The 27,099-nt window shown below is 43.6% G+C and overlaps 1 protein-coding gene across 1 annotated transcript in view; it reads left to right on the forward strand.

The window, feature by feature from the left end:
* LOC128846709 (piezo-type mechanosensitive ion channel component 2-like) overlaps positions 1-27,099 on the forward strand; it is a 59,025-nt gene that overhangs the window by 1,258 nt on the left and 30,668 nt on the right. Inside the window, exons 3-25 of the mRNA XM_054045952.1 lie at positions 531-744; positions 1,458-1,620; positions 1,990-2,082; positions 3,088-3,202; positions 3,865-3,980; positions 5,125-5,388; positions 6,778-6,883; positions 7,393-7,574; positions 8,071-8,219; positions 10,731-10,904; positions 12,280-12,321; positions 12,932-12,964; positions 13,625-13,728; positions 14,554-14,717; positions 16,132-16,308; positions 17,625-17,756; positions 18,502-18,702; positions 19,867-20,071; positions 22,092-22,193; positions 22,336-22,501; positions 23,552-23,795; positions 25,274-25,370; positions 26,817-26,979. Of these exons, the coding sequence (XP_053901927.1) occupies positions 531-744; positions 1,458-1,620; positions 1,990-2,082; positions 3,088-3,202; positions 3,865-3,980; positions 5,125-5,388; positions 6,778-6,883; positions 7,393-7,574; positions 8,071-8,219; positions 10,731-10,904; positions 12,280-12,321; positions 12,932-12,964; positions 13,625-13,728; positions 14,554-14,717; positions 16,132-16,308; positions 17,625-17,756; positions 18,502-18,702; positions 19,867-20,071; positions 22,092-22,193; positions 22,336-22,501; positions 23,552-23,795; positions 25,274-25,370; positions 26,817-26,979 (3,406 nt within the window). The remainder of the gene's footprint in view (positions 1-530; positions 745-1,457; positions 1,621-1,989; positions 2,083-3,087; positions 3,203-3,864; positions 3,981-5,124; positions 5,389-6,777; positions 6,884-7,392; positions 7,575-8,070; positions 8,220-10,730; positions 10,905-12,279; positions 12,322-12,931; positions 12,965-13,624; positions 13,729-14,553; positions 14,718-16,131; positions 16,309-17,624; positions 17,757-18,501; positions 18,703-19,866; positions 20,072-22,091; positions 22,194-22,335; positions 22,502-23,551; positions 23,796-25,273; positions 25,371-26,816; positions 26,980-27,099) is intronic.

Consider the following 27,099-nt stretch of genomic DNA (forward strand, 5'->3'; position numbering starts at 1 on the left):
TCTCCATCCCATAAACAAAGCATGAAAAACAAGACAAGCAGCTAGAAGCAATCCTCTTCATCGCCCAACTGTTCTTGCTGGTTATTTGCTGTTGCCCAATTATTTTTTGTTTGATCTATGCCTTGTTGTGTTGTTGTCAGCCTTTATTGTCATAGGTTATTGTTGCAAAATTGTAATCACTTATGGGGCAGAATTTCCTTTTCAGAGCTGCAGGGAGACCTTTACACAGCTGTTCATTGGAGGTTGGAGAGGGGAATTTGTCTGCAATGGGCAAGTCCCTTGGCCCACTGAAAACCGTGAGGGTCTCACTTTCTTTTCTAGTTAGTTCAGATGGTTGAAGGCATCACCTAAGACTGTGTTCTGGTTGCTTAATTTTTATTCATATGGAAATTAATCAATGGCACTTTCGCAGTGGCTTCTCTTACTAGTTGGGGTCACTGTCCATCAATTGAGGATCCATTTTGGCCTGATCTGTGTATCCGGTTTGCTGTGGAACAGAAGCCCTTTCATGGCCTATTTCCCCTCCCCAGGTATAATTTTGCCTTCTGTGACTTCTGCAATCTACTTTTTCACCTTCCTGGGCCTGTGCTCCTGGTGGGCTTGTCATCGTCCCATTACCGTGGTCACCTTCAGCAGTTTGTGTGTGATGATGGCTGTCTTCAGTGCAGGTCACCTTGCTGCCCTTTACCTGTACCAGTTGCCATACTTTCAGGACCTGGTTCCTCCTGATGACATTTATGCCAGGTAAAGACGTCAACTTCCATACAGAAAAGGATAGGGTTAATACTTTAAAATAAACTGATTTAAAGGCAGAATTGAAATATATACATATGATCCTAAGTTGACCCATTGAGACAGTATAAAAACAAGTAACATATCAACATTTCCCAAGAAGAGAGATTTGTAGGGAACACATTTGCTTTTAAGCTTTTAGGACTTCCGTTACTTTGCTGTTGCCTAGTACCTTTTATCGGAGGAGTTTGTGGCAATTTATAAACATTAAGCCACAAGTCTTTTGTGCTTTATCATCATCTCCATTTTATAAATGGAGGAATTGAGGCTAAATAACTTTCTCAAAGTCACACAGGAAAACTGTGGCAGGAGAATAGAATCGAATCCAGAAAAATCTTGGCCCAACTGAAGTCAAAATGGGAGTTTTGCTATTGACCTCAATGGGCCAGGAGGTCACCCAACGACTCATGCCCAGTCGCCTTCTCTAACCCCTAGGCTGCATCAGGAATTTGTCATTGTCTCTTTAATAATTACTGTGAGCTGCAAATAAAGGCAGTTTGACAGAACAATAAAAATGAGGATGATCAGTGAGATCTTATTTTTAGTAGTAAAGTATTTAGTATTATTTGACACTGTTCTGAAAAATTCTTAATATAAAAACAGCAATAGTAAAAATTATAGATGACAACCAGTGCTAGCACGGTCTCCAACTTTTGTTTCTCCAGGCTCCTGGGGATGGTGGCGCTCATCAAGACAAACAGCACAGAAACCTGGAAGCTGCAGATTCATTCTGGATTAAGCTGGCCTGTGTTTTTAAATCCTCTTTTGCTGCTTGTATTATATTATTCACTGGTCATGTTGCTACAGCAGTGGGCTCTGAATCCTAAGGTAATGCATGGGTCATAGTGCAGAATGGACAAGACAGATCACAAATGGCACCATAATTAAATACAGCCACATTCAGGAGAGAAATCAAGAAAAAAATCTGTGTCTTTCCACATGATTTCTCCATTTCCCCCCTGGAATTTATGAGGGAGGCCTGGCAGGAAGTTCTTCAAATATTCATCGCTCTTGTCCTGCGCATTGCACAAACGTGAAAATAGGCCATGACTACTGTTCCAGTTCCCACCTGGATCGTGTCCATGGAATATTATAAGGATGATGGCCTGTAACAGTGCAGTAACAATTGCATTGGATGGTATATAGCTGTGTTCAGAGGCGGTGTGACAGCTGTGTGTTATATTTCCTTTAATACAGGAATGTGAAGAGGGCATCCAGTCATCACTGGAAGAGCAGAGTAAGTTGGAACTGGACACCATGCTCTGGATGGCAAAGAATGAGAAGGAAAAGGTAATGGCTATCTTAAGAAGGTTCCTGCAACTACAACTGTTACAGGGGATATTAACGGGTCAGAATAGACCCATCATTTGGGTTTTGTAGGAAGGGCCAACATTTTCACGAGTGAATGCCTAAAGGTAGGCCCTTAATTCTGTAATTAGGCACCTAAATAAGTGGCTGGATTTCCGAGACCCAAGAGGTCCCATAGACACCACATTCAGTGCAGTCATTCCACTTCACTGTTTCCTTGGTGCACTCTGGAAACCAGCTGTGACATTTACAAGCCTAGCTGCAACTCTGTCCCCTTTCTGGTCTCTGAGTACACTGCCTCAGGTGACAGGCCTTGTGCCTTTTCCTACCCCAGCATGGAATACTGCAATTCTTCCACTCTGAGGCTGGGCCCTGGGATACAGTACCCTATGTATCAACTGTGCTTACATGGTTACGTGAATTCTGACTGAATTTGGGCCCCTGCGGTTCTTCCCTTTGGGAGTTTGACTAGTGGTGAACACTGTGCTCAAACAGCCTTCTGAAAACCACTTATTGTTTATTCTAACAGCAGGAACAACGGATTTTAACCAAACAAACAGTCCACATTCATCTCTTATTTAAAAACGTATCTCCCCCAATGGTAATCTATGCAGGTGTAACTTCTTCAGATACCTCACTGTGCCTCCATCTTACTCTGGTTCTCCCAAATAGCCTTCCACTTTTGACCTCCTATGTTTGCAGGACTTTTCCTGTCCTGGCGTTTTCTCTTAAAAACTCTCAGCTGTTTGCTGCGAAGTGGCTTATCTTGAGCCATTCTTTCCCTTCTTGCTTGTTTACCCCTTGCCAGTCTCCTGTTAGTCCCCAATATAGTCATACAATAAACATCCCAATAGCCAGGTCAACATACAGTATTCATCAATTACAGAGCAGCTCCAAATCTGCCACGCCAGCATCCTAGACTAATGCATGGCACAGTGTCTGTAGAAAAGCGAGGCAGGAGAGACACTATTCTATTTCCTTTTCTAGGTGGCTTATTTTTCAAATGGAAGCTGGCAGGACATGCCCCTTTTACAGTGTGAACATGGCAGGAGCCTCACAGCCAGTGCTGACCCCAGTGAAGGACACAGCACTCCTGTATCAGGTACTGTACATCTGAGAGTGATGTTTGCATCATTGCATGAAAAAGCATGACACACAAACCACAAAGTGTAGTAGGCATCTAGCATCTTGGAAAGCAGGGAGCACCAAGAAGAACAGGAAAGAAAGAATTTGATGTCATTTTGCATTTGTCATATGCACAGCATCTCCCAGTACATTTTTCTGATCGAGGTTAAACAGGTAGACCAGGCTCCTCCTTCTCCGGCTGGCTCGGTCACTGCCATCTTGGAAAACTAGCTAATTTTTGAATGAGGTGTGGAACGCAGCATCCTCGGTGGGTGAGGCCAAGGAGTCTTGTGCATTATATGATACCTGCAGCAAGGCAAAACCTGCAGGTAAATGAGTTTGAGTTACAGGGAGTTATATTTGCATATGTAAAGCAAGACATTTTCTCCATCCATTTAACATTAATCATTTCGGAGGTATATTTTCTACACAGTATCTATGGAGGTATGGTCAACTCCTTCCAAAGTTCAGGGGAGTTGCGCACATACCCCCTTAAGTGCAGTCACAAAACACACACGCCTAAGACAAAACTTCTAACGGTTACAGAATAGCATCAATTCTCAATGTAAGGGCTCAGCTGTGTACTAGAGACCCTTCAATCACCTTCACCTGTATCCATACACTTTACATTTCTTACAGACGATAGCACCTGCCCTGAAAACGCAGACGCTGATGGGGATGGCACTAGCAGTATGGCAGTACTGGGGCAGTTCATTATGAATCAAAGTTATGTCAGTGCACTGATTGCCATGATGGTAAGATATGAAATTGATGGGATTCTTTTTTGTACCTTCGTGTCATTTTCTGGTTTCCATTAGCCTTCCTAAAGAGTTTGTTATAGCGTGGGATACATTCATTGGTGTGGGGAGGAAAACATTGTATAGTGCTTCAAAACCTTGTAAGAAATGGATTCACTGCTTTCTTCTAGGGCAGTGGTTCCCAAATTTGTTCCACCGCTTGTGCAGGGAAAGCCCCTGGTGGGCCCGGCCGGTTAGTTTACCTGCCGCGTCCGCAGGTCTGGCCGATCGCGGCTCCCACTGGCCGCGGTTCGCTGCTCCAGGTCAATGGGAACTGCTGGAAGTGGCGGCCAGTACGTCCCTCGACCCGCGCCGCTTCCAGCAGCTCCCATTGGCCTGGAGCAGAGAACTGCGGCCATTGGGAGCTGCGATCGACTGAACCTGTGGACGTGGCAGGTAAACAAACTGGCCTGGCCCACCAGGGCTTTCCCTGCACAAGCGGTGGAACAAGTTTGGGAACCACCGTTCGAGGGCAAGACTTCATATTCTGCACTACTTTCATGAGGTCCAACAAAATTCTGCATATATTGTGGAATGTGTTGTAGAATCAGGAATGGTGAATAGATTAGCACTGCCCATTGCAGAGTAAAATGTTAGCAAGGAGTGATACAGCAATGACTGGATTCTGATCTGCTACATAGTAAATCCAGAGCAAGTTCACTTTTAGAGCAAGCTCTGAGAATATTCTCCCCTTGCCATTGCAATGAAGAACACTAATAGAAAAAGCATATCTGGTATTAAGAAATCCTATCTACTCTGATTTTGTAATGAGCAGCCCACTTTGGGCTATATTTTCAGCTAATCTCAAACTGGCCTACAGTTTTGTGTCTACTTTTGCACAGATGGGGAGCATGTACCTGTGTTATGCATAGAGAACCTGCACCTGGGTGTAAATCAGGTTGTTGGTTGTCCAGTTGCTTGATAGAGGGACATGAAATAGAAATACGTTCACTGTTGTGGCTGTAGGTGCATGTGCCAAAGTGGAGTGCAAAATTAAAGACTGAAGCTGGTAATACGGCTCTTGCTTTTCAGCTATTCCTGATTTTGGCTTCATTAAGATTTAAACAGCAGCATTCTTTCACTTAGACGCATCTGTTTGCAGGTTTGGAGCATCACCCACAACAGCTGGCTGACTTTTGTTCTGCTGATTTGGTCTTGTATCATTTGGATGGTTCGTGACCGGCGTCGTTATGCCATGCGTAGCTCTCCGTTCCTTGCCATCTATGGGAATATCCTGGTGATCCTCAATTTCTTTGTAGGGTTCAATATTTCACAAGAAGAACTGTTTCCTGAAATTCCAACCTCCGTGCTCACTGACTTTGATTTAAAACCATACTCTTTGCCATGTGTGCACCTTGGTGTTAAGGTACGGACTTAGTGTTTTCTCATTTAATTGCGAGGCTAGTAACGCAGAGGACACAGGAAAGAACCAAGAAAATACATATTTATAAGTTGCACCTCCATTTTGGGGAAAAAATTCGAAATCATGATCAGGGACCAAATGAGAAAGATTCACAGCCTGGACAGAGATAGTCACAAGAGATTTACCCAGTGTGGTCATCATGTACTTATCAAACCCAATTCATTTCTTTGAAAGAATGGCAATGAAAGCAGAGGCCTAATGAAGTTGGCTTAATTTGCTTGGACTTTTATGAGGCTTTGATTCAGCACAGTGTGCCTGGTTACCAAGAGATGGGTCGGAGCCACAAAATTTGGAACCAGATATATATCTGAAGTTGCTGAAAGGTTCAGGGTGTTTAGATTTGGGGTTTGGGTTCAGTGCATTATACAGATTGAGGCCAGCTGCAAAATTCAGATCTGGGTCCAAACTCTCCCAGAGTTTAGGGGTTTGAACCAGGTTCATGTCTAGCCTGTGGAGATGGGTTAATATTCAGTTGGTTAAAAATGGACTTTGTAAGAGAGGCCAAGAAGTGATGGCAAATAGTTAAGATCAAGTACGTGTAAGAGAAAACAGAGGTGAACCAGAATCCTTATGAATTAATAAATCTTCACAGGGAGGTTTTATTTTCTCATTATATACTTCACCTCAGGACTTGTGTAGTTTTTATACCAGAGTTGGGGAGGAAGAACATTTGGGCAGGGCCGGCTCCAGGGTTTTTGCCGCCCCAAGCAGGAAAAAAAAAAAAATGCCGCAATCGCGATCAGCTCTACCGCTGCCACTTCAATCTTCGGCAGCAATTCGGCGGCCGGTCCTTCGCTCCGAGAGGGCGTGAGGGACCTGCCACGGAATTGCCGCTGAAGAGCCGGACGTGCCGCCCCCCTTTGTTGGCCGCCCCAAGCACCTGCTTGCTGAGCTGGTGCCTGGAGCCGGCCCTGCATTTGGGATAGTGTCACACAAACCACATTTTGCCTTCTGCCTAAGCCAAACTCATTAAGTTGGCAACAAATAAACCAACAATGTTTTCACTACAAAAGTTGGTTTGCAAAGGATTATTCTCAGTTTGTACTGTAATAGTGCCTGGGATCATCCCCACTGTGCGAGGCGCTGAACAACCACATAATAAAAGAGGTGTGGCCCCTAAGACCTTGCAACCTAGACTCTGCTCCTTAGTTATAATTTAAACATATGGAAAATTTAAGCACCGGGCCAGCCTTTTTTTCCATTGTGCTACTATTTTTCCACCTCACTGGGACAGAGAATTAGGAATCCATATTCCTAGGGTGAGGAGTTATTTGCATTTCTATGTGGGTTCTTTCCATGAAAAAGTAAGGCACAGATGTGGTTTAATTGCAGATCTTTTATGCATTCACGTTCTGGCTATTGCTAAGGCAGCATATGATCAAAAGACATATGGAGCAGAAGCAAGAAACTCTCTCGGAAGTGACAGTGGATGCGAATGGTAAGCAAACGTAACACTATATCATCAGACCACCCTGATACTCCATCTGCCTGTTGTGATTCTTGCTCCCCATCACCATTGTTCCTATGAGTCACCATTATAGGGGATACCAAATCTCTCGATGTATTAGGTCATTTAACAAGAACGCTTAAGGCCAGGAAGCCATTGCAATATTATTACTATATTAGCAATATATGATATTGCTATATTATTTATTTGTCTTACTTTAGCATCTTTGCTTACTTTAGCCCAAGTCCTGCACCAGGACCCCACAGTGCTAGGTGCTGTACAAACACAGAACAAAAAGACGGTCCCTGCCCCAAAAATCTAAGTATATGACACAGTTACAATTTAAGTCTGTGACATAGTTTAACATGGGACATTAAACACATTAGGATTGATATTTGCTAGCCTAGGAATGGGAAATGATAATAGAGGTATTAGAATGTTACAATAACCAAGCACATTCAAGTGTCACACCTGACAGATTTGCATTGCTCTTATTACAGAAAGGGAAATCCCGCACAATCCTCTGCTGGAAATCTTTGGCTCTCTGATTAAAGGAATGCTGGTTAAATACTGGATCTATTTCTGCGCTGCCATGTTTTTCATTGTCAGTTTCAATGGCAAAGTAGTGATCTACAAAATACTGTACATTATGCTCTTTCTGTTCTGTGTAGCTTTATATCAGGTAAGCAAACTGGAATTTAAAGTGCTCACCTCACACTCTCCACTTTGTTTCCTTCAGGGCAGATCCACAGCTGGTGCAAATTGTCATAGCTCAATTGACTTCAATGCAGCTATGACAATTTGCACCGGCTATGGATTTGCCCTTTTGTATCCTGCTTTGCTTACTGTATGGTTATCTTGATACAGCTGCTGGCCTATATTTTATCCTTAGTCTATGAAGCTTCTCATTTGCTATGGCTACCATTCAATTTGAATTGAAGTGACTGTCTCAGATAAAATAAGATATCCAAGCTGCTCATTTTGTTGGGAAACCTCTCTCTTTCTCTTTCTCTCTCTCTCTCACTCTCTCTCTTTGTCAAATGTTCCAGACTCATCAATAGGAGTTCTCAGTTTGGCATTTTGGATAGGAGAGGGGATTTGACCTAGCTGTCAGTGGGCCGTCTTCAGTTTACTTAACAAACTGAGGTTCATCTAATCTGAGATTCATTTGGTTTCAGGTTCATTATGAGTGGTGGAGACGAATTCTGAAGTATTTTTGGCTCACTGTTGTCTCTTATTCAATGGTGGTCCTCATTGCTGTGTATGCCTACCAGTTTAAAACCATTTCTGGGTTTTTGCTCCTGACTTTGGGACTGTCAGAGGAGGGGTAAGGACTCTGATTATATTTTAAAGAAATGAAACAAAAGTATCCTCCTGGAAATCCTATTTCACTTGTTTTATCTAGGAATCTATGTTATTATTTATATGTATCATGGCAGCACTTTGAGGCATCAACCCTAGATTAGGGCCCACTGTACTAGGTAGTATACAAACATACCAAGGAACAGTCCCTGCCCCAAAGACCTTACAGTCCAATAGACAAGACAGAGATTATAGACCAGACTGTGATATGCTCACTCACCCTGAATAATGCCCTATACCACAAGTAGTGCTATTGACATTAATGGACTTTTGCCAATGAGGATCTGACTCAGAATCTGCTCACTTGCATTAAGCATGACGATGATCATGATGGGGAAAAATGATAATTTGTTGGTTCATCCAAAAATTACTCACCCCAGGTAAGATGAGAAGAGGAATTTTTCAAGGCTGAAGGAATCATTGTCACAGTGTAGACTGGTTATTCAGGTACCCTTACTCCAAATGCCACCTTACTCCATAAGGATAGCTACTGGTTTCAATGGAACTCAAAGTAAGTGTGAGTCACACAACATGAGTAAAGATATCAGTATCTGGCTCTTGGATCACTGTAGACACACTATGTGTCCCCCACCACAACAGTTACATGAAGCCACGAAAATCTATTGCTAACAGTGACTGGTTCTTAACTCTCCATCATCAGGTGTAGCTGCTGCCTTAGTTTCCCTTCAGGATCAGTACCTGATGGGTGTGAACATTTTAGCCATTTGGCCAAGCTTACAAGGCCACCCCTTGCAGGATATCCAAAGTCCCAAGTAAAGAACTGGGCAGCCTGGCCACAAGAGTTCACTATACACACTGCCTCCTCATCAAGTTTCTTCACCCAGGCATTTCCACCCTAGAGGCTGATGTACAAAGCCATAAACAAAGAAAAGAAGGCCCAAAATACACAGTCCCTGGGTGGATCCCTGGCTACTTGGTCACTGGCCCCCTCAGCTGATGTGGGGAATATGGGGGTTCCTTCCTCCACCCCCAAACAGGAAGACACAACACAGGTCACTTCACCCAGGAGAAGAAAACTCTAGGCAAAGCCCTAAATAAACTCCTTTGCTCAAGGTTTTCATCTTTACCCAGCCCCAAGACCTCTTTCTCGGATACCTTTGCTCACTTCCTAGGTCTCTCCTGGAGAAATCCACCAGCAGCTACCACTCTTCTCAAAACCAGTCTGGGATGAGGGACAAAAGGGTTTATAAGCCAAGTCTTCTTTCCCAGCATGCCTTGCAGGCGCGTAGGCCTGTTTTTAAAGGGCTCATATAAGCTGTTGCACTGATCACCCTTTCAATCATCATTCCCACCCCATCACTCGTTTATAGTGCAATTAAATTACAACCTCCCCCCTCACATCCTGTGAGCCCATCCCATCCCCATCGGCCTGATTCCAAAGCCTATGGAAAGACTCCCTTTGACTTCAGCAAGCTTTGGATTAGGGCCTAAATGCCTGTGAAGGTTAGTAAGTGTGTGCCTGGAATGTCAGTAAGTTTGGGCTGTGTTGTATTAGTTAATGATTGTAGCCACACTGAAGTGCATGGATGAAAGGATTACTATGGATCCAGTCCTACAAGGTGCTGAGTGCCTCCTCTGATTTCAGTGTGAGCTGAGGTACCTCAGCACTTCCCTTGATAAAGCCCAATAAATTCACAGCATTATTATGAAGTTAATAGTGCAGTGAGGGTGCGTTACCCTATTCCCCTTGTAGGGCTGTACAAGAGCTCCCAGTGGTTTCTGTATTTTCAATGATGTGGCTAAGGCAGCAGGATGTGGGATATAACCCAAACAAACCACAACGGGTGACTTGCTGAAATACAGACCCCAGGCTTGCTTGAGGGACTCATCAGCTTTTTTTCTTTTGGGAATTATCACTGATGTTAGATTGAGAATATTGTATTCAGCTTTTCTGGAAAGACTCTGTACTTTGTTTAGTTAAATAGTTTGAGGGTTTTCATTATAAGTGTAGCCACATAGTGGTAGATTTTCTAAGATCAATGGAGTTGGCCTTGGATCTTTCCTGAGGTTAGAGAAAGAGAGAGCAGGAAGAAAATTTGGGAATAACATTCTGTGCTTGAAAAAAAGACAATGGGGTTCTTTATGTAATTTCAAGATAACATTGAAAATAAAGGGGTGTAAATGAAGTGTAGTCAGTAGCCCCTGCTATGACTTCAGAGTCCAGGGCAGAATTTAGGGAGACCATGACTGGTAGCACAAGGCTCCATCAATCATCTGGAATCTTGAGAGAACGATATGGTCTCTCTGCATCCAAAAAGCCTCAATGAAGAATCCCCTTGATGCTCATTAAAACTGAGCTCAGTCTATTCTCTACGGTGAGGGACACTACAGTAGCTCCATATAACTAGCTACCTCACTATATTCTAGAGTAACCTTTTTCAGTATCCTTACTAGAAATTTGTCCCTTAGTTTATAAGGCTGACCTGTGAAAGGCTTTATCCTTTTTACTTGACAGGTTAAAAGACCTGGGTCTTGACCAGTATGACACGGTAGAACTGTTTGCTAAGATTCTGCTTCCTTCCACTTTTCTCCTGGCCTGCATCCTTCAGCTTCGTTACTTTAGTGAGGATTTTCTGAAGATCACTGACCTGAGTAATATTCCCATCAAGCATGAATGTACTTCTGGCAGGTATGTGAACAGACCTGCACATTGGTAAACTGCAAAGCATGTCCCTACCGAAGAGTTATCAGCTGGAAAATGAGACTTGAAAGTGCTTTACATTTTATATATTTACAAGAATTTGTATTGGTTTTCTGATGCACATGGAGGAACAAAGGCACTTTTATAGAGAAGTTTGGCCTGCAATTACAGCATGTCTAATCAGTGCATAAATTTATTATGGCTGCACATACAAAATGGCACCTCCAGAAACAAATACTTAATTGTGATAATTTGTCCTGCACTTACTCAGCTGGGGAAATTTCACGCACAAACTAGTCACATATATGCATGTGCAATTACTATGTCCTGCTTATTTGAAATCTGGTCTTTTAAACATAACAGGCCAAATTTTCAAAGCCAGGCAAAATGGTTGCGCTCATAAAGAGGTGTGCAAATAGTGCACCAGTAATCCCACTTTTGCATTCAAAAATTCCTCTTTCCATGCAAAATTGTGAGGCTTTCTGGGTGCATTGGTATGGAAACGTTGTGTTTTGGTTTGAAAATTTGCCTCAATATAAGAGTCAGAAAGAACAGAACAACATAACGTTTCCTTAATTTCCAAAATATTGGCAGGAAAGGATTTAAATTGCTTAATATTTACAAGGCATTTTAATGGAAATCTTATTACTTGTGGAAATCCATGAATATGTTACTTTCCCTTAATGAATTGTAATGACTCCTATTATAGCTAAAACATTCCATTTTGATTTTGCTGGTTTTCTTTGGACAATATCTATTGTATTGGGTTTTTTCCCTGAACGGAGGGGATGGGGATAATAGAAATATGCCAATATAGATGATCAATATATAAAGAGCCTGCTCCTGCTCCCACTGAAATCCCTGTTAGTTTTGTTATTGATTTCAATGGGAGCAACACTAATCCCATAAACTCATCTTCAGTAGAGGACACACTGAACCATTACCATGTAGCATGCAACATAGTAAATGTTCCTAATAGAGAAAGGGCCCAATTTTCAATCTTGGGTGCCTAAAACCCAAATCCTGCATTAGGCCATGCCGGCATGGAGCCCCATGCCCATGGAGGATTCCCATAAATGCAAAAAAGATCCTTGAAACACATGTGTTAGGTGCCTACGTGTTAGTTTGAGCACCCAGAAGCACAAATGCATCCCCTGATTTAGCAACCCAGCTTTGAAAATTGGACTCTGTATAATGCCGGAAATATTGGTCTGATCTTATTTTTGGAGGGTTTTTTGGAAAGGAAGGTACTAGCACTGAACCTCATTGTGATGCAGAAGATAATGTGGGAGGATGAGGCACATCCTGTCAGCCATGTGCTAAAGAGAACATATGTTGACTTTACACTATATTTTCTCCCTAGTAAAAAGAAAACGGAAACTCAGGTGTATCTCCTGGCTGACATGTGAGTTCATTTAATTTCTTCACCCTTTTCCAAACATTTTCTTTTTAACTATATCCAACACCATTATTTTGATTGTACTTCGTTTTGCTGTAGGACAACACACAATGGAGCTCAGCAAGGATAGTAAAATATGTTACTGATGGAGAGGAGAAGGAGAAATAGGGAGCAGGTCACCAATAACTTTCCCATACATGTCCTGGACAACATTTTCTTTCCTGTATTGTAGGGTAGTATTCTGTGTGCAAGTTAGCTGCTTTCCTCACTCAAGGTGGATGCACTGTAGTTAGTGCAGTGTAGGTGCAAAACACTTGTTTAGTGTGTCAAATTCTCTCTCTCTAATGGTTCTCCCCGGCAAGGATAATCACTTGCTGCTTTCTGTTAGCTGCTTACTGATAGCTTGAGTGGTAGCTGCTGAAGGTGTTGGGTTTGATTCCTATTAATAACCAGGGATGCTGTATGAACATGGCCATATATCATTTGTGAATTGCTTTGGGCCTGTTGGGATGAAAGGCTCCATAAATCTGTAAGGGATTCATAGTAGTAGTTGTAGAAAACTAGACAGATACAATCCAATATTTGATGTTATATTTTTCCTGCTTTTAATTTTCAGGCTTAAAGAAAATATTTGGAAACTGCAAAACAGGTGAGAATGAAATGACATTGAGGAACGCATTTCTCTGTATGCTTCACTGGAGTCTACTCTGCTCTTGATGCCTGGATGACACATAGTCGTAACTCTGATTAGGAGTAAATGGATTTACTCATGTTACTTCTCCATGAATTTATAGTAGAACCAACTAGTATATTTTGTACTTAGAAATCTGACATTGGGAACACTTATTTCAGATATGCAGCACTGTCATAGCATGTCTAAGAAAATATTGGAGACAGATTTAAAAAAAAATGGATTTACATGAAATTTGTTTGCTTTAGTTTAGACCCCAGGCTCACAACACAGTCGTAGTCTTTACAAACATAATAGGGTGGGATTTTCAAACTCGCTCAGCTTTGGTCCAATTCTGCTCCTGTTAAATTCAGTGGGAGATCTACCACTGATTTTAATCAGAGCAGAGCCGGGCAAACCATGAGCAAATTTGAAAATCCCACCCATAAATTATACATATATCACAGGTGTATACCTCCACTTTGTAGTCTGTTCTCTTTCAGTCTAGTTGCAGGCAATTAAAAAATTGATCACAAACTGTGTAATATCAGAATATGTCTAACTCTCTTTAACACCACAAGGTAAAGGGATCAATGTCTAAGTTGTCTGGCATTAGCAACTTTCTTGTGTTCCCAACAGGCTGGCAGCCAATGAACTGCATGGTGAAAATCAAACCACCTCGGACAAGATAGAGAATACAACGGTGTATGAAACCATGGGAGCGGCTCAGCAGGAGAAATCAGGTGATGATATGTAGCTCCTTGCAGCCTTGGTTGAATGATTTTTTTTTTTTTTTTTTACATGGAGCAAAGCCAATACTATGTAGTTTACAGAAGCTCCTCAACTTACGCAAGCGTTATGTTCCGGAACGCCTTGCATAAGTCAAATTTTGCGTAAGTCAGGAACGTATCTCCGACAATTACGCAAAAAAAAAAAAAAAAAGCTTACGGAACTTTTTCCGTAAGTCCGGATTTCTGTAAATCAGGTTTGTGTAACCTGTGGAGCATCTGTATAGGCAAGTGCTTGAGTATTCCTATTCTAGGGGTTGATGTCAGGCACTGTAGGTGTATCCTGCCCAAAGGCTGACCATACTTGCAGTCCTTGTCCTCCCTAACCACAAGGGTGGTAGGAATCAATAATGATTAGTGAGTATGGAGATATAAAGCATGGTAGATATATAGTTTTTTTTGGATCTACGCCCCAAATACAATTTTGCTTTGTTCTTTATTCCTAACCTGACTTTGCTCTAGCAGGAACTGTGAGGCCGTGGAATTCACAGCTTATTTCTTAAAGCTTAATTATGCCAATACAAAATAGTCACCAAAGCCAGAGGAAGGAATAGCACTCCATGTATGAGCTATTGTTGACCTCTTTAATCCCATATTTCTCCACCACAATACTGGCACCCCTGAACTCTTCCGTCCTTCCTCTGATGTGGAGGATTAAGACATAGCTGACAAGTTATTTGACAAAGCAGTAAAAATAGCTAAGGATTTCTATTTCTCTGTCTTCGAAATCATGTCTAAAAGTTATTTTAAAGCACTAATCCAGCACTTTTCTTTTCTTAGTGGGAGAGCCTAATAAATGGTGCCTGGTCATCGACAAGTTGGCTTCTCTTCTCCTGCAGCTTTTGGAAAAGTTTCATAAAACTCAGGTGTTAGCCTGGAGAGTCCTAGAGCTGCACATCCTTAAAATTGTCTCCACGTGGGTCATCTGGATCACTCTCCAGGAGGTTGGTGAATAGTATGAAGAACCTGAAAATATCATTCGTTTTCTGCAAACTCCTTTCCTGGTGCTACAAGAGACTCAGATCTCCTCCAAATCAGCAGCCAGGGCCAGTTATGTTCGTATTTTAGGCCAGTAACTGTAATTCTCTAAGTACATAGAAATGTATATTAGTGGGCGTTCCCGCTTCTAATGAGGTTTACACACTCTGCATGTTGTCCAAACTGAGCAGCTTCCTGGGGTTTTGTTTTATTGTTAAGTCAAGCAACCAAACAAACATAAACCTCAATCTAAATGATCTCTGCAAGCTGGCTTTGTTTAGGGTTTTCCATCCAACGCCTCTCCCCCATTCCCTAGTTTCCTCTGCTTTTTGAAAGGCTCTAAACACTTTTATATATTCTGGATGGACCTGGTTGAATCGACTTGCTGCTATAATTCCAATGCACCTTCATAAAGGGTTCATATATATGTAGAGTCCTAGAGTCTGCCAACCTGCTACAAGGTTAATGCACCAGCCTGCACACTGCCTCCAAGATCTCCTGGGGAGTGCAGCCAGCATGCCACCTTTAAAGAAGGTGTAGCATGAACTCTCATCTGACGACGAACAACTCTGCTAATTGCTTTGGTGGATGATGCAGAACCATGGCCTCACTTCAACCCTATTCTTCCCTGCCCTTTAGTTAAGCTGTGTAGTCCTTGAATTCAGGAGAGCACAGGGACTACTATTGTGCCTAGATGTGGGGCAGCATCGGACTTGTTTTAGAAATTTTATCATGATGTGATATGGCATAATAGAGCCTACTTGGTTTTCTTCTCAGTTTGCTAAGCAAAGTTTCCTTTCCTCCCTGCAGCCATCAGAACAAACCTTAGTTGAAACTTAGGTGGCTCATGTAATTCAGACCCAAGATTTCATAATTAAATACATGTGCAAATGGCTAGTTAGACAGGGCTTCACCAGAACCCAAATTGTTCCTGTTTGTTGCTGTTAAGATTCAGGTTTTCATAAATGTTTTTCATGAATCTATCTGCGCAAACTGTAGCTATCTAATTTTACAGAGCGAGGAAACTACATAACAGTGACCTAAATGTCACTTAGTCTCTTGCAAGGTAAAAAGTCATCCTTAAATATCAGGAAGAGAAAAATGTAAATAAAATCATTTCACTTACTACATTTATAATAGGTCCTTTCCTGATGGGCAGAAAAGACAAGATTTTCTAATCAGCAGCGTTACTTGCCATCCCAAACCATCAGGGCATATTTTTTCCTCAAATAATCTTTTGCTTTATCTAATAGTTTATCTGTTATTCTGTATTGTGTTGTTGCAAATACCACAAGCTGAACTCCTCAACCCACAAACACACCAGCAAAGAGGTAAGTTACAGTGAAACAACTCTGATTTTTTTTCCTGCAATGACTTTAGGTATCTTTGATGAATTACCCTTTCTTCGTCCTTTGGGTGTTTGCCCTGCCCTATCCCAAGCTCCGCCCTCATGCATCAAAGATCTGCACAGTTTGGTCCTGTGTGATGGTTATCTGTAAAATGATGTACCAGCTGAAATTCGTCAGGCCGCATGACTACTCCTCAAACTGTTTGCAGGTGAGCATTCTCGAGCACTCAGGTCCTGATTCTGCAAACACTCAGGATATATCTTGAGTGAGCAAAAGCGAACCTCCCAGCCTGGGTCGACAGACTCACTCTGGCCCTCTAAAAATAGCTGTATAGATAGTGCTTTGATGTTGCATCTCAGACTAGAGTTCGGGCTCTGAAGCCTAGGGAGGGGGTGGGATTCTTAGTGCATCACACTCAGCAAAGATCTGTGAACAGCCAGCAAGCAGCGTCCTTCCTCTGGAAATTTCCACTACATTCATCTGACGAAGTGGGTATTCACCCATGAAAGCTTATGCTCCAATATGTCTGTTAGTCTATAAGGTGCCACAGGACTCTTTGTCGCTTTTTACAGATCCAGACTAACACGGCTCAGCCCCTCTGATATTTGAATAATGTGCAACTTCCACATCAAGACAAGATTTAACATAGACCTGGGAATGCAATTCTCTCAGCCAAAGTTTTCCCAAGAAGCTTTTGTAGGTTTGCATTTGATAAACACCAGTGCAATGTGAAAGGGAATGGAAAGTTTTGAAACTTGCTTGTTGAAAGATAGTAAAGAACGGGGGCTTTTGCAGATAAACAGAGACCTTCCTTTTGTAGGCACAATTCATACCTACAGTTTTCACATCCGCAAAATTGGTGGGTTAAATTTTTGTGCTGGCAAAAGAATTAGGGTCTCAAATATTACAGCAGGATGGATAGCTACCTGATTTGTATTTGAGCTTCAAACTGATGGCAAATTGAGGCAAAAAGAAGTTACTTGCCCATGGCCACACAAAAAGTAGCAGACCCAGGATTCATGAGTCCTGACTGAGGGCATGTCCACATGAATATTTCATGTGTGGCAACCTGGGATGTAAATCTACTGTGCTCCAATGTGCCATGCACAGACGGCGCATGTGGAACCTGCTGCATATTAAACATACCCTATTTCAGTACCAGGTCAAAGTACTCTAGGGAACTTGATTTCCTTTACTCAATTACTTCTCTCTCATGTTACTTATTGAGCACAAAGAGATGAATTAAAATTAAAAGATGGCTATGCATATAGGAGTGTTGCCAAGCAAGAAATATACCAAGCACTCTTGAGTGAAATTTCTGGCATAGAAAATCATCAATGCCTACCACGAAAACTAAATTAGATGGCATCTGTTCTATTTGTGTGCACATTACATTCTGGATATAAATTGGTAGAAATAAAAAAAACTTTAAACACAGTAGGGAGCTACTAGGACTTGCGCTTACCCCTATTATTGAAGGAGTTAGTCAGACAAACATGCTTCATTCCATAGGGGCTGTACCAGAACAGAACCTACTATCATGACAGCCTGGATGAGCTGTTGCAGAAATCAGTGTTGTACGTTGCTCCTGTTGATCCCGCCGATTGGTGTGGAGGGTTACGGAAGTGCGGTGACAATGTTTTACCCTGCCTGAAGGTAGGATTCTTATTGTGCTGTCTTCTGACACTATTACTAAATAGAGTAACAGGGGTAGTCAGCAGCTTCGCTCAGCACAAACCCTCTGCTGATATGTCAGATTTTGACATGAACAAGCAGGAAGAGGGAGGGACACGGGAATTTGAAAATTTCTTCTTAATTAGATCTTAATGAGAAGATGTGATTAAAAAACGGTGACAGGGTAAATGGAAGAGAGAGAAGATCTACCAAAGAAAATGAGAAGGTTTTCTCAGCCATTCTTCTGTACTTGGTTTTCTTCTCATTCTGCTTCAGCAGCTTATGAGACATCAGTAAACATTCTCCATACCATCAAGAGTCATTATTGTTTGTCTCAAGGAACATCTTATCCCTTGAAATTGCCACTGGTCTGAATCCAGTATAGCTACTACTCCAGTATTATGGGAGAGAAGTCCATGGGGGAATCTTTCCCAAGTCACCAGGTTGCAGTGTTCCAGGAGACAAAAGAAGGATTTATCATTCATTTCTCATAGCTTTATTATTCTCATGAGACATTTTTATAGTGCTGTAACTGTACATGGCACTTCACAGAACATAGCAAAGGCAGAGCCCTTTGCATCCAGTGAAACAGACAAGACACAGCTCAGAACAACAGTTTAGTTGTAAGCTTCATTTGTCCTGCCGTTTGCCTTTCTCAGTGCAGGTTGTTCAATATTGCATTAAGGATGCCATTAATATCTGGTGCCATTTCATTCTGCCCTTGCAGAACCATCTCACCATCTTGGCATTAATGGTAATAGAAGTGACTGTGTATCACCACCAGCTCTTTTACCGGACTCAAAACCAGCTGATGCCACCTGTTACAGGGATCATTTTTGATACCATCACCCGAGAGCACCTGGATGATGGGTTACTCAGCTGCATCAAATACTTTATCAACTATGGTTTCTACAAGTTTGGACTAGAGGTGAGCAAATATCGGGAGAGAACAATCCTCTTTGGACTTGGTCCCCAGTAATAGCTCACTGAGGCATTAAGAAGCCTGTGGAAAACACACACAAACAGAGAATCTAAATTCCCTTCTGGTGTAAACAAGCACAACTCCATTGACTCCCCCAAGAAAATGTGTTCCCATGCAGATATGGGCAGCAATGATCAGTGAGATCAGATTTGCACAGATGCAGAGCTCTTAGGGGTTGATTCATTTCCCTGGTTGGAGCGGGTTGCAAGTTTGAAGCCTCCCCTGCCCAGGTCACCACACCGGAGAGCAGATGACAGTATCAGGGATTCAGTTTGGGGAGGGCAGCTTTAAAATCCAGGCTGCCTGCCACTTATGGCCTGGTCTTCGTGGGCTTATCATGCTCCCTTTCGGGGTGGCAGCGGCTGGCTCTTGTGCCCTGGTGGAGTGCTGTGCTCCCTCTCCCAGAGGATAAGGAGGGGGAAGTTCAGCAGAAAGTTTTTATTGCTGCCCTAAGCAGGTCCTTTTTTTTTGCCTGCTGCTGATGGTTTTCACTATAGCATGAGGTAAATGCATTGTTTTGTGGGTACGTCCCCTTCCCCAGCCTTTGACAATCTGGCCCTTGTAGTCAGAGTCATTCTCTTCACTACATGAGCTTCTCTCAGTGTTTCCCGTCATAGCATTGGTTCAGGGGAAGTCACCTTTGTGGAAGGAAAGGCAGAATTTTCCTCTTCGTATTTTATTCCCTAGTGACCAACTCTCCTTTCTTTAATCTATTAACTTTGACTATGGCCTTGTCTACATGGGAAAGTTTTACCAGTACAGTTAAACCGCTATAGTTATATGTGTATAACTCTCATGTAAACACTCTTATTCTGGAATGAGCACCTTTTGCAGATTAGTTTAAACTCCTTCTCAAGCGATGTAAGAAACTGAAAAAAGCCTCTCTTATCCCAGAGTAAGAGTGTCCACATGGCTATACTGCTAAAATTATATTGGTTTAAATTCACATCTTAGCTGATACCAGTACGACTTTCCCACACAGCCAAGAGCTAACGCTCCCCGCAGTGGTGACCTTTGAAAAATTAAGCGGTCAGGAGGGCTTTCCGAGCAACCCTGGGCTTTGACGGACAGCGTCGCCACCCGGCTCACCGGAACATTCCATTCTTTCAGGTGTGTCTCATCATGGCGGTGAATGTCATTAAGCAGCGTATGGATTTCTATGCCCTTCTCCACGGCTGCTGGCTGATCTACCTGCTGCACCGCCGCCGAAGGAAAGCAGTGGCTGAGGTCTGGCTGAGATACTGCTCTTTCCTTGCCGGTGTCATGACCTTTCAGTATTTGCTATGCATTGGCTTCCCTCCTGCTTTCTGCAAAGGTAAATGCAACCCAGGGCCTTGTCTGAGTGGGGGTTTGAGTGAACACATAGAAAAGCCCCCACCAGTCACTGATAACCTGGAAGAGGACTGGCCAAAACATGACCGGTGAGTTCTGTTGAGCCGTATCCCATCCAGCTCTGCAAGGAGAAGAGAACATACAGGGACACCGAAAGGGGAAAGTCCCTGGTGATGGTGTGTAAGCTAGGGGAGACGTTCTACCAACCCGGGAATGGAAATAACACTCCAAGCCTCAGTCCTCTAAAGTCCTTTCCTCAGGGCTTGTTTATTATCTGCCCCCAAAACAACAGCAAATCAACTGAAAACCACTGGGCAATAATCCCTGGAGGCTACCGCCCGCTCGGAGGGGAGACCCATCCTTTCCTCTTAGTTCTCTTGTGGTCCAGCTTACCTTTTCTTTTAGGCTCCACCACAAGCATCCAGTGACCAGACTTTGTTAAACCTATGTAAGCTGAAGCACCTTTACCTGGTCAGATGACCCCAAAAAACTTACCCAAACATTGTATTAGTATTACGATGATTATTAATACATCCCTGTAAAATTGTGTCTCTTGTCTGTAGTTTTTCTCTCTCGCTTTTTTCCTCTCTATGATTTTTCCTTTCAAAAGGCTACAGTCACATTAGGATGACTGGCTTGGTTTCACCTCCTAGCATAGGTGACACCCCATGTGCTCTCCCTGCACTATGAGAATCAGAAGAGCCAAGTCATTCCATGATTCCAGAGACACCAGGTACAGCCAAGGAACTGGAGGGGAGGGGGCAGCCAGGAAACGGCAGAGAAACAGATGAGGTGAGGTATTTCAGGAGGACCAAATAGCTGTAAATCACTGGCTGGGTTTAGCTGGCTCTGAGCTACAACAAGCATAGGTCAGAGAACACACTGGAATAGACCAGGACAATTCCATCTCTATTCAATCCCAAGACCAATTGCTATGTGGTAAACTACATGCCAGGAATAACACTACAAAGATTTTAGGTTCTGGTCCAGTTCCCATTAAAGTCAGTTGAAAGATTCTCTCACGGGATGCATTACTCACCACCAGGCTGGCGCCTCCTCATGATCATTCTGGGGATTAGCTCGAGGCTGATCCACCCTGTCCACAGCTTGCACACCATCACTCCATCCCTGCTTCCACCTACAACCGCTCCCTCAGCTGCCGGAACTGCAACATCTTCTTCATGGCTCAGCCCTTTGGCCACGTCACTATCCATGTTCCCCCCTTCCGGGGGTTAGTGTCTCAGTTCAATAATCATGCCACTTCCCCAGTGGCGACTGGGGGGAACCCGGGCCCACCCACTACTCCGGGTCCCAGCCCAAGGACCCTGTATATAGCAGCTTCCTGCAGCACCTCTAGTTCTTCTAATTGCTGCTACGATCCCCTGGACCACTTCTCCATGGCCCCAGCATCTTCTTTGCCCTTACTGCAGGGCACTCAGCTGTTCAGTCCCTGTAGCCAATCAGGAGCTGTCTCTTGCTCCCTCCGTTCCCTGCCAGCAACTGACCTGTCCGTGGTGCTGGCTTTCTGTCAGCCTGTTAGGGACACAGCCCTCATCCTTTGGGCTCCCAGCAGCAACTGACCTTTATTCTGCCCTGAAGCTCCCTTTATGTGACCCTGCTGGGCCCTGATTGGCTGTTCCTTGCAGTCTCTCTCCTATTAACTGTGCCCCATGCAGTCTCTCTAGGCCTCTTTTAACACTTTACATGCCGGTGTGGGGTGGACGCCCTGTCACAGACTTCCACTGACTTCTTCAGAGGGTTGATTCAACTCACACTGGAGAACTCACGGCATCAACACTAGTTGTTTCAGCACTGACGAGAGCTCGCTTTTATTGGTAGCAATATTGCCAACCCTGTGCTATCAGGAGGATGGGCTGTTATCCAGACATGTGCCATTTCCCTTGAGAAATGCCGGTGCGCTTCAACTCTAACATTTCTAGCCTGTAAACTCAGAAATTAGCTTAAAATGTTTTGTGTGATGAAAAGAACCCCTTTGCCAACAGATTATCCATGGAGAACCTCTCGCTGGACAATCCATTCCAATCTGATTAAGTGGCTCTATCTGCCTGATTTTGCCAAGAAACCTGATGCCAGTTTTCTCCTGTGTAAGTATCAATCATCCAGGGCAGCATTTTACTGTCTGAAATTCCTACTGCTAACTACTAATCATGGTCACCATAATATTAAACATAATCAGAATAGTCTTGTCTGAAGCTGCTAAGACGCTGTTTTCCTGTCTCCTCCCAGATGACTTCCTGCTTCTGCTTTTTGCCTCCCTGCAATGGCAGGTATTCAAAGATGAGAATAAGGCTTGTGTGCGAATAGAGGCAGGAGATAATGTGGAGATCAGCTGTGAATTAGACCCAGCTGCTCTCAGCCAGTACAGCCCTGTGCCAAACTTTATCCACTGCAGGTAGGAACCAGCAAGATTTGCTTTGGCTAAGTATAGCAGGTGGAAACATGGAATCTGGATTTTGAAGGTGTTTGGATGTAAGATTTTAGCAGGCCTTTAAGAGAAGTAGAGGGCAGCTGTGCAGTTTGGATCTGGAACCAGGTTTGTGCTCAGAGTCCCCATCCAATCCAAAGTTTGTGGGTGTTTGGAGGTGGGGCTCATCTTTAGATACAAACCCTTTAATAATTAATTGATTTCAAAGCCAGAAGGGACCACTAGATCACCCAGTCTGGCTTTCTGTGCAACCCAGGGCAGAGAATTTCACCCACTTACCCGTCTTCAGCCCAGTGACTGGTGTTTGATTAAATCATAGCTTCAAAATGGGCATCCAGTCTTTATCTGAAGACATCAAGAGATGGGGAATCCATCACTTCTTTAGGTAGCTTGTTCCAACAGTTCATCACCATCACCCTTAAAAATTATAAGCTAACCCACATGCTGCTAAACTCTATCACTCTGTTGGAATTCACTATGTCTTATATAGTACAGTAACTGGCCTTTAGTATCCTCAGTGCATCCAAATAAAATGTCATTTCATTACAAGGATGAATAATATCAGAGAATGGACTGCTATAATATCCTCGGATAAAGATCAAAATAGATTTACAGTTAACTTTATCAGCTCATTAGCAAAAGATCTTGAGTGGGTCTATGCAAAGTTCATACTGCATGGAAAATTTTTGCAAGTGGCATCTTTTCTCTTCTCTGTATGAACCAGCAACCTATTGATGAACCACTTTAATTTTTAGTGTAATAGGCAGATAAAATAACTGCTTGCAAAAGGAGTGGGCAAGCCTGTAATCTCAGTTCACCTGGCGGAACTTCTACCTAGGGAACACAAAGTTCACTGATCTAGTCTCGACTGAGCTGGTGTATAATGGGTAGGTGCAATGGGGTGCTGCCATAAGTCCAGGGGCACTGTTGGTTTAAATATTTAAGCGCATGGCCACCAGTTGGCAGACACAAGAGTCATCCTGATACTGTTCTGACACTTCATTTCCACTCCCGCAGGTCCTATTTGGATATGGCTAAAGTGGTCGTGTTCGGCTATCACTTCTGGTTTGTGCTCTGCCTGATTTTTATCACTGGGACAACTCGAATCAACATATTCTGTCTGGGCTATCTGATGGCCTGTTTCTACTTTATGATCTTTGGAAGCAATCTCCTTCTAAAGCCGGTCAAGAATATTCTCAGATTGTGGGACTATTTGATTGCGTACACTGCCTTAGTTATAGTGATGAAGAATCTTCTGGCTGTATGTATTGTCTTTCACAGAATTAGGGAAATATCTGCCCTCTTGTTGTTTTTTATATTACAGTAGGACCTAGAGTCACCAGCCGAGATCTGGGACCCAGTGGGCTAAGGAATTTACATATGCATGGTGAAAAATGTCCCTGCCCCAAGAGCTTACTATCTAAGGCCCTGATCCTACGATGACCTCCTCATGGGCAGATCCTTGAAGTCAGTGAGGTTCTTGACAGACAAAAGGTAGAAGAAAGGGAAGTATTACTGTCCCCACTTTTCAGATGGGGCGACTGAGGGACACAGGGTTCATGTGACTTTCCCTAGGTCACACAGGTAGCATGTGGCAGAGTGGCAAACATCACACAGAACTCATGAGTCCCAGTCCAGTGCTTGAACCTCAATACCATCCATCCTCTCTATTTCCACTGCTAAGTAATAGCCAGCTGGTGGTGGAATCAATGAGCTTCTGCTGTGTGTGGGGAAAGCAGGATGTGGAGAGCATGGGAAAGGGGGCCCACACTTTCTGCAACTGCAGAGCTGTGGTTGAGGTTGGTTTCAGGTGCTGTGGTGTGCAGGAGGAGGTGAGTTTCAGGGCAAGACTGGGGAGTTACAAGGGCATGACCACCTCTGCAATGAAGTGGCTTCACTGGCTAATGCCTTTCTCTCCATGCGTGAAGACACAGCTGCTATGGGGCTAATGAGTCCTGAGGTGGGGACACAGCCGCTATGAAGGCTAATGAGTCCTGAGGCCACACAGTGGCTCTGTTACTGCCCTATGGCCTCTGGGGCAGGATTCTGCCACCCATTTGTGGAACTCCCCTGGGCACAGCCCACCTACGCTCTCTGTTACAGTGACTGGAATATGGCCCTGTTTGATTTTTCCAGTTCAGTTGATTTAAGCCCTTCTATAGTATGATAAATGTTACATAATAAAATTATGACATTTCCAAAAAATAATCTGGCCCTATATCTCTTTCCCCTAGAGGGTGGGGAAGCATTCACAGCTGTGGTCTGTGCTGGAGCTGGTCTGTGGATGAAAGGAAGACGTCTTTCTCCAGGCTGCTCATGCAGCACCTTTAATGAAAACTAAATTCACTGAAAAAGTAAAAAAAAAAAAAAAGAGTTTTCAGAAATAGCTTCCTGCTCATGAAAATCAATCAGTCCATCCATTAGAGAGGTGTGGCCTGGCTCGGCCCCAGCTTTCCACCTGCATGCCCTCCCAAGAGCAAACAGAGAGCAAAGCACTTTTCCGCAATTACGGGCCTTTCCTGCATGCTGCCTATCTTCTCTGTTTCTTAGGCATGGAAAGTGGGATACCCGAGAATCCTCTTCTCTAGCTAATTCAGGAACAGCAGCTAGAAAAGCTCACTAAACTGACCCATCAGACTAGTTCGGATAAAAACAGCAAGTGCCGTTAGAGCTTAGATAAATGAATACAAAGGAACAGAATGATGCTGTGCCTTTTCACTGTCTCCTTTTTGATTGTAGATTGGAGCGTGTGCCTATCTTGATAAGTTACTGAGAAACCATTGCTGGCTAATACAGACCTTTGGCATGTTCTGTACTATACCGGGGTATGACTTGGGTAAGTAGCAAATAATGAACCGGCAGAGAGGACGTACCATGTGACTGTAATTTCAGGAAAACATTCTCTTACTGAAGCAAAAGTCTAGTCCACTTTTTCTACAAAGCCAATAAAACATTATCACTAGCTGTGCAAGCAGAGACCTGTTTAATGAAGTGGAGGCCACAACGGTGTATGGCATGTAACAATTCCGTGTGGAAACCTACCAATGGCCCAGCTAGTGTGGGAAACAGACAGAAGCAAGTGCTAGATGCTCCAGAGAAATGTAGAAAGCCACCATAGCACACCCTAGTCATTCCAACGGGTTATTCCATGTGGGCTGTGTTTCTGTAAGAGAGACGTGACCACAAAAGAGCCCAGCAGCCCCTAGTGGAATTGTATAATGGCTTACCTAGGGTCTGGTCCAAAGGCCATCGAAGCCAATGAGAGTCTTTTCATTGACTTCACTGGGCTTTGGATCAGACCATAGGGAATGAAAACAGGAGCTGAACCTGTAGCAGTAGCATAGCTAGGCGAGAAGCGGGACAGCGGCTGCTCCCCCACCGAGCACAAGTGGCGCCTTTTTAATTTTACTCACCCGGGAGCGAAAAAATAAAAAGGCGCCACCCGCTGTGGTGCTTTTACTGACGGGGCGGCGCGCCGGGTCTTCGGTGGTACTTCGGCGGTGGGCCCTTCACTAGCTCCGGGTGTCTTCGGCGGTACTGAAGCTTCATCACCGAAATGCCGCCCAAGACCCGCGGAGCGAGTGAAGGTCCCGCTGCCGAAGTACCGCCGAAGACCCGGAGCGCCGCTCCGTCAGTAAAAGTGCCGCAGCCGGTGGCACCTTTTCTTTTTTCCGCTCCCCCTGTTCCCTCCTCCTGGCTACGCCCCTGACCTGTAGTCCTGACTTGCTCCCTTCCTATTCCCGATTGCCTGTTTCGGGATGTCTATAGCAGAACCTGAGGGTTCTTTATGGGCTGCAAATTGCTGCACGTTAAGCATATGTCCAGAGAAGTGTGACAAAAATGATTAAAGGTCTAGAAAACATGACCTATTAGGGAAGATTGAAAAAATTGGGTTTGTTTAGTCTGGAAAAGAGAAGACTGAGAGGGGACATGATAACAGTTTTTAAGTACATAAAGGGTTGTTACAAGAAGGAAGGAGAATTTTTTTTTTCTTAACCTCTGAGGATAGGACAAGAAGCAATGGGCTAAAATTGCAGCAAGGGAGATCTAGGTTGGACATTAGGAAAAGCTTCCTAACTGTCAGAGTGGTTAAGCACTGAAATAAATTGCCTAGTGAGGTTGTGGAATCTCCATCATTGGAGATTTTTAAGAGCAGGTTAGTCTAACACCTGTCAGGGATGGTCTAGATAATACTTAGTCCTGCCTTGAGTGCAGGGGACTGGACTAGATGACCTCTCGAGGTCCCTTCCAGTCCTATGATTCTATGATTTCTCCTGTGTAGCTCTTCCCGAGGATGAGAAATGTGAGCTGCCTGAAAATGAAGCCGGGATTGTTTGGGACGCGATAAGTTTCACTTTCTTGCTGGTCCAGCGGAGAGTCTTTATGAGCTATTACTTCCTCTACGTAGTGGCAGATCTGAAGGCTGCCAAGATCTTAGCTTCCAGGTACATGCACTGGATTTAACAAGTTTAAACCAATAGTCCTCAGTGATGCAGAGAGGAGTTGGAGACCCCCTCTTCTCTGTAAAGAAATCTGGTCTCTCTGGGATTTGGATTTCTGGGGAG

This window comes from Malaclemys terrapin, chromosome 12 (assembly GCF_027887155.1).
Source record: "Malaclemys terrapin pileata isolate rMalTer1 chromosome 12, rMalTer1.hap1, whole genome shotgun sequence".
Taxonomy (NCBI): Eukaryota; Metazoa; Chordata; order Testudines; family Emydidae; genus Malaclemys; species Malaclemys terrapin.